General features: G+C 40.1%; 1 protein-coding gene and 1 long non-coding RNA gene across 2 annotated transcripts; both read right to left on the reverse strand.

Moving 5' to 3' along the window:
- Positions 1–60: 60 nt before the first annotated feature.
- On the reverse strand, positions 61–2138 carry zgc:112001 (uncharacterized protein LOC550384 homolog). Its single transcript, XM_042095936.1, has one exon. The coding sequence runs from the start codon at positions 1861–1863 to the stop codon at positions 973–975; it is 891 nt and encodes a 296-aa protein (XP_041951870.1). The 5' UTR covers positions 1864–2138; the 3' UTR covers positions 61–972.
- Positions 2139–5216: 3078 nt separating this feature from the next.
- Positions 5217–7404, reverse strand: LOC121712029. Its single transcript, XR_006032495.1, has 4 exons — positions 7303–7404; positions 5997–6083; positions 5893–5908; positions 5217–5544 (listed from the first exon to the last, which is right to left on the reverse strand). It is a non-coding gene; the product is annotated as an uncharacterized LOC121712029 (long non-coding RNA).
- Between the last annotated feature and the right edge of the window lie 634 nt (positions 7405–8038).

Raw genomic sequence — 8038 nt, forward strand, 5'->3', positions numbered from 1 at the left:
TCCAAACAAAACAAAAGGAGCAAGGCGAGCTGGGACGGTCTCTTTCAGTAGCATGTTGGTACATGGTGTAGTCATTTTATTAATGCTCCAGGGCCACAGATGCACTCAGAAAAGTTTAGAGCAAAACTGGTACACAGGGAAGATATGTTTACACTGTTGTTTTCTTAACAAGTCTGTTACAGTGTAGAAACCTGTTAAAAAAAAAAAAAAAAAACTTGTTCCACTGTCCCAGAGATCTTAAATGACTGAAATTCCAAATGTCCTTGCGATTAAATAGAGCAAACAAGATGGAGAACCAGTGCAGTGTAATAGCTCCTTTACTTGGTGAGTGGTGTAACAATAGAACAAACAAAATAAATAGCCAAATGTATACCAATGGATGTTGTCACCTGAATTACAGTAAAAGTTTTGTTAGAAATAACCCAGGAAAAGGCTAGCACCAAATGTCCAATGTAAGTATAGCCAATAAACAAGCTGAAGTATGTTTGGTGTTTACCAACAGGGCCTCAGGCGTAAAAGAAAACATTCTGATGTAAGGACCAATATTTATTTTCTATTGTATTAAAAAGCAGTTGAATGACCCTGAACTTTGAAGTTGCACATTGCACCAGATTGAGGTAAGTTGTAGCCTATGATGATGCAAAGAAGTAGGCCTATGTCATAAATGGCATTAGGCCTATATAATATGTAAAAACAATTAAAAACGTTTTATCCATCGTTGAATATATAAGTCTCTTCTGAAATTATTAAAACATTTCATATATTGATAGTTCGATCATTTAACAATTCATGTCACACTGAATGCACAGTTGCTCTTGATATTTGATCCTCATTCAGATGTATTTTGCATCGGACAGCAATTCATCGCCATGGACATTGTTAAAGCATGCTCTACATACATACACACATACTTAGCATGCTTAAACAACAATAAATAGGCCTAGGCAAGGAAAACTCATCAGTCATGTCAGGCTAGAATACTTTCAACTTGCCTCGCTGTTTACACGATACGGGGAGAGGCTTCAGAGATGAGGGAATGGGCAAATCATCCAGGCTCTTAGGAAATTGCTCTGGGGGCAAGTGTTGGAGGATCTTTTGCATAGTAATGAGGAACAGTGGAGCCGGATTCTTTCCGACGAGGTAGTTAAATTTGTCCTCTCCAATTAATTTGGACCAGCGCTTAGGGTCCTTCTCTAAAGAGGTCTTCATTTTGAAACGGATGTCGGGCATGAACATCAACAAGTTGTCCAAACACAGCTTTTTTGCCACTGCATTAACCTTTGAATCCCAAAGCTGTTCCAGAATAACGTCAAGAGGCGTCATACCATTGTGGTCTTCGGCCTGAGGCGAAGCACCATTGCCAAGTAACAAAATGACCGCTTCGGAGCGCAACAGCTCACAGGCCAAATGGAGAGGGGTTTTTCCGTCCTCCAAATGAAAGCATCCACCACGGTTCATATATGACCGCAAACTCGGGAGTCGGTGCGCCACCTGTAATATAAGTCCGAGTATGTCTCTCCTGTCATATCTCACAGCCATCGCCAAGTGCGGCGCAGAGGATGGGCAGCAACAAAAACGCTCACCAGGCATGGCCAATGCCTCGTCCGAATAATGACTAAGCAAATACTGTGCATAACCCTGATGATCATGCACGATGGCATAGAGTAACGCCTCTGATGGAGTATATGTTCTCTGGCTGGCATCTTCCTCCCAGTAAAACGTCTCCATTGTCCGCATGTCCTCTAACATCCATACTGGCTTGAGATCTCTCACAGCTTGATAAAAAAGAAAAGACAAAAATTTCCGTTGCTTACATATCTCGTCTCTTTGAGATCTGTCTTGGGCTGACGCCGAGGCAGACATGATACTGCTCTGATCTGGGTGACCGTACACAGAGTCCTTGATAACAGGAGTTCCCCAGGCTTCATTCGTTTCGCACTACCGATCGAGCGAATGCAGATGACTCCATGCCTTTCTTTCTACGTTTCCTGCCTTCGGATAGGAAATCGCACTTCTATGAATCTGTACACGTTTGCATAGCTATAGCAGGTCTAAAATATAGAGAGCCATACAACGCCTACACAGATGGGCGCGAGCTGACAGCTGGGACAGGCACGCAGTCGGCAGAGCATCGGTGAGAAAATTCCGTCTGCAGTGCTGACATATCACGCATGCGCATTGCTGACGCTTTAATCCCGACACAATAAGCAGAATATATTGGAATTTTATACGACAACGGTATCTACAAATGGAGAGTTGGTTGCATTTTCATTTGTATTGTACTTATTTTGCTTGCTGTTACCATGTTTAGGCTATAAATAATTTAAATACAACCTACTCCACAAAAAGTCAAAATGCTCGTGACAATAGAGTGCAATGGGCTCACTCCTCTGTGCGTAATTAGTTAAACTGGAATGTTAGTTTAGCACTGAACGTTTGTTTAGCTGAAAGGTTCTTTAGTGTGTCTGTTTGCTCCTACCAGTGAGCCTGGCGGCTACTCCGAAACTCCAGTGCAATAACAAATGAATAATTGAAAACACAGGGTGCTCATGAGCTCCGTAACGCAACCCATGTGAATGGAGCAGTGTCAGTTTGCACAGGCGCAGAAGGTCTCAGCAGGAACATAAACAAACTGGACTGCACTAGCCTACAACTGTCCTTGTTCAGGAATGGGCAGTAGGCCTATTTATGATAGATGTATTTAAAATACATATTTCAAGTACAAAATAGTATTTTGTAATTAGTATTTTATTGGGTTTAAGAAAATCGCTGCATATTTTATATCAAATTACTTTTTAAGTGTGTATTTTTGTAGTTTAAAAATACTGGCAAATATTTTTGGTAAAACGACTGGGGGGTATTCCAAGTATGTAGTATACTGACAAACCTGCATTGCTGGTTCGATCCCCGACCCCAAACCAGTAGGAAAAATGTGGGCGGGGGAAGTGGTTGAGCACTGCTCTCTCATGCACATCCACGGCTGAAGTGCCCTTGAGCAAGGCACCTAACCCCTCACCGCCCCCCGAGTGCCACTTTAAAAGGCAGCTCAGTGCTCCGGGTTAGTGTGTGCTTCACCTCACTGTGTGCTCTGTGTGTATCACTAATACACAGATGGGATAAGCGCAGAGACCAAATGCCTTGTATACCCAAGTATACTTGGCCTATAAACCTGATTTACATTTGTATGATTTACATTTACATTTTGTTAGGAAAATGAAGCCATACAGCTCTTCTATTGGGAGGTTTACCACTTACTCCGAGTTAACTTGGCAACAAGTTAAAAACCCTGGTTTGTCACTAAACCATGTACTTGGAATACCCACCTGGTGATGTAATGACATCATAAAGGGCAAAACAATGAACATAGCCTTGTGCTGATTTAGTAATTTGCCGATCAGAATATTGAGATTCAGGAAGATGATCCAGTGCAAGATGAGTAGATAGATAGATACTTTATTGATCCCCAAGGAGAAATTCAAGAATAGGCTACACTCCCTCTCACACCATCCCACTCACTCAACTACTGTACATGGTTCCTTGCTCACCCACACTTATAAGTTTGCCTGTTTTTGGTAGGACTTTGGAAGAACTTTGACTGTGATGTCTATGTCTGAAGATACACAAGAGCAGCACCTTTCTGAGCATTGATGTTGGGCAATGTTCCTTGCGTGTTAAAGGCATGACTATTGCCTATAGCGGCAACCAGGTGATAAGCGGGATAACGGCCTTCGAGGTGTCCTGTTATATGGAATTAATGGACTTGGGACTTGCCTCTCGCCCTCGTCCATTAATTCTGTATAACAGGGCACCTCGGCGGCCGTTATTACGGCGTTTACACACCTCCTGAAATTCAGAATAGCGTTTATGCACATCTAAATTAAGCTTATGTCGTTTTACAATTGTCTGTACAATTGTCTCAAACATTATATAATTGGAAACGTATTATAATTGTAAATGTATTATTCTAGCAATATAAATGACAAAGGCTAGTGCATGTTATTTGAACGTATTTGAAGTACCATTCTAGCCTGACAAGCCAGACCCACATTAAAATGTAGGGTCTGGGCACTCACCATTCGCAGTGCTCAGTCCGAGGGGCGGGATAATCGGTTGTCTTTCAAATTCCCTCTGCATGCAATAGGACAGAGTCCTATTGCGTTTTCCCACCAGCGGAGCTAGTTGGCTAGTTCAAACTTTTGCCAACTTAAAATAAGCTTAACTCGTGTCACACTGTTGGCCAACAGCAACATCCATCTTCTTTGTTTTCAAGTAGCAGGGAATTCAAGCCAAACCGTTGCAACTCTGCCATCAATCATTATGTTAAGCCCGCCTAACGACTCTATACACGATTTGATTGGCCTGATAGAAGTTTAATTTTTTCGAGCTCACAAGCCAACAGAGAGTTGCTAGACTAGCCCTGGAAGCAAATGTAATTTGCTGCCGCTAGGGTGCGTCTAGATTTCTAGGCTAGTACCATTCATGATATGTTGTCAAATATTGAAGTTGTGGGAAGTGTACATAGCTTAAACTGTATGTTTCTTTCGTCCCCCATGGCTGTTTCATTTGTTTCACTTGTCCCGGCCAGGACGTCCAGCTTCTGCTTCAATAACTCCTGAACGATTTCTGAAGCTGAAAATGCAACTGTATTTGACAGAGGACCGATGTACTGTAGGTTGCTAGTGCCTTCAGTGTTTTACAATGTCTTTGTAAATTACATTTAATTAAAAACTGTTTAATTCGTGTTGAGGGTGGCATAAGTGTTCGGAAAAAAAAAGCTTTCCTTTCTCGATGACATTTTGAGTCTGTTAGAAGGCCCTAAGGTACAGTTTAGAACATGCCCTCATAGCACAGCTTATAAGTACTTTGGCTGCATTAGCTAAAATTGGCCGGATTTCTCCTTTAACGCACTCTGTGGAAATACTTTAACAGGCCTACATCACCACAACAGAGATAGTTATGAGAAGACAGTTTCACATATTGGTTAAATGAAGGACCACACAATTATAGAGTTGATGGTGTATGTTTTTTTTCTCACAAAATAAAGTATATAATATTAGTTTCAAGGGGTTGACGTTAGTTTGAACTCAAATGTGGCTGTGGTAAACGGTAGTAGCAATGACTGCAAACAATAAAAAAAATTGCAACTGGAAGAATGTCAAGTCAATTCAAGTCAAGTTAAGTTTATTTATATAACACATCAATGTGCTTTACATAAACAAAACCAAACAATAATAACAAATAAAAGCATAGAAGGGCAATATAGAAAGCATAGAAGGGCAATGTAGAATGTGTAAAGTTATACAGCAAAAGTGTGCTCTGAGTGAGTACACTTTTCACAAAGTGAAATGAAGTAGAAAGTCTGGTGAAACCAGGCTCTGTGAAATAAGCTATAAGTGTAAAAATATGACTATTTACACGCCTGAGAAACTCTTGTTCATCTTGTCTGGGTGTTCCATCTTGGGCCTGTTGACAACTTCACCTCTCATCTCATCCTGCTCTGTCCTCAGCATTCTCTCCTGCCTGCGCAGGGCCTTCGACATGGAGCTCAGGGTTGCTGTCTGTGGAGAAAGAGAAATAATGTACTTCTGGACTGCTAGAGTTAATAGGTCATACTGAAGTAATCCACTTAAAACAGGCATACGTTTACAGGGGCACGTTTATGATACATATATATATGATATGATGCTGCTAATAATGAAAAAAGAAGGTAATTGGTTCCATGACTTCAGTTAGTAGGCCCAGTAAGTTAGACTCAGCAAACATTGACCAACACTCAGCGTCCGAAATATCAGTGTCTCACCTGCCACGTGTTTCTTTTTTTTCCCCCATTTCAAGGCGCAGTACACTACCAGTACAATAACCAGAAATCCCACGATTGCACCAATTGATGACTGATTAAATACACTATCTGTGGTGAAAAAGCAACATTTATATAATCTAGGACAATCCAATCACTGCAACTATTAAAAAGATTAATGGCTTGCTCCTCAACGTACCAGACCTGCCCTCCTTATCTCGTTGACTTGGTCCAGCTGTGGGGACCGAAGTGTTCCCTGCCATACTGGGTATGACAGCACTCTGAGCTGCAAGTTAATACCAAATTATTTATCATTCATTATCTTATTTTATAAGGATGGTAAAGTAGGTAACAATTGAAAACAAACTCCAAACTCAATGCAAAGCATTTGATAGACCTACGCCAGTTGAAACTTCCAAGCCCTGGAGTGAACTAGAGTAGACCATGACCTCTGGTCACATGTAACCTTGATCTTTCACCCCACGATCTTGAGCACAGTCAGTGCATCTAGTATTTTGTTGTGTTTAACTATGCAAGGTATGTCAAGCCGCTTAGGTAACACTGTATTATTACATGTACTGGACCTTGAGCTTTGACCATACGACATTGGCTATCGGAACCGGAGAACAGTAGGCCTACTAGCTCACTAGCGTTTTGGAGGTCTAAGCGTCATTAATTTAGTCAACTAATTTAGTCTTTCATGTAGAGTTGGATCCATGGGCTAAACCTGCTAATTAGGACATGCTCACACTGCATTTTTTATGACCCTGAATATTCAAACTGATCAGTTGTATTACTTTATCTGGCTGTTGTTTTCTGTTAGATTTTGAGTTCGAGTTATCGCACTCTTGTGGACTGGCTCACATACTCTGTAAACATGGCTTTGTTTTTACGCTGTGTGAACATCTGTGTAGCCATGTGTAGGTGGAGATACAAAGATTCTCCTGGAGTCATGTAACACACAGTACTATCAATTTTGTTGCATCACAAAGTCTTTCAATGTCTGTGTGGACAGAAAATTAGGTGGATTGTCCATAATATGTCAGACTAAAGGTAACTTTTTTTTGTGGTCGTGATATGTTCGATTCTGTATTTTGAAGATGAATGCTCAAATATATGTATACAGGCACAATGTGACCATTTTTATTTTGTGTTAAGGACAAACTCCAAGGGGAAAATAAATAGAAATTCTGGGTTATGGCTTTATACTTGTATTGTTGCCTGAAATATTGATAACTATGTAAATATTTAATATTGAAGTATTTTCTTTATTTTTTGTTCTTAATTATAGCCTTATTTTTTTCATCCATAAAAGTTTCAAAAGCCCCCCCCCCCCCCCAAAAAAAAATGTCATATACCATTTCAGATTTACCAATGTCACAAACTGTCATTTTGTGTCAAATGTGCTTTTTATATATTCTTAATGTCATGAACAGGATATATGTACCAGGCTAATACATCAGATTAAGTAAACTACCAATATAAAATAATAAACAAAGACTTACCTCTGCACAACTGCACAAGGCATGTCAGAAGTATAATAACAATTTATGCCTTCTCATTTTATGCCTCTTGGGATGGGAAACGTTCAGTCTTTCCCTTACAAAGTCAAGCTTGAACAGAGTATTCAGTATTTTAGGTCATCAGTTGTTTAATTATAGTAATATTTATTTCCTGAGAAAAGAGGAAGTTTGGTCTCTTTAAAACAGATTAACCACATTGCCATCACCCTCATTGGTCTGTACTGACATTGTCTTCCTGTTACAACCTAATATATATTTTTTTACCAACAAACTAACTGAAAAGTAATGACAGAAATATGACACTTTAAGACATAACAGACCTTTTTCACGAACATCCAAAATGTCATACCAAATTTTATAGACATTGAAGACAATAATAAAATGGCCATAGTTCTTGGAGAAGGGCCCTCTGCTGCCCTGGCAGCACAACATGTATTAAAATGTCACAACATGAGGGACATGGTATAGAAAAAAAAAGACCTGTCTGTGTTAAGAGACACATACATGTTCCTGTGCATAAATATATACTTATACATATGTACTCACAGACATACACACGCATGCGGACACACACACACACACTCTTACTCATATGGTATTGTTTATTCTGTGTTCACATGTTTACCTAACCTGACCCTAGCCAGATGAATTTCGTTCCGCTTAGCTCCGGCTAGCTTCACTCACATCTATCTGGGACCTCTTCCATTGAGAGTGATTT

The sequence above is a fragment of the Alosa sapidissima genome, chromosome 6 (genome assembly GCF_018492685.1).
Source record: "Alosa sapidissima isolate fAloSap1 chromosome 6, fAloSap1.pri, whole genome shotgun sequence".
In the NCBI taxonomy this organism is placed as follows: Eukaryota; Metazoa; Chordata; class Actinopteri; order Clupeiformes; family Clupeidae; genus Alosa; species Alosa sapidissima.

What these genes read in the sequence shown, in the direction of transcription:
- zgc:112001 (XM_042095936.1), bottom strand. Translation starts at nt 1,863, where the DNA reads ATGTCTGCCTCGGCGTCAGCCCAAGACAGATCTCAAAGAGACGAGATA.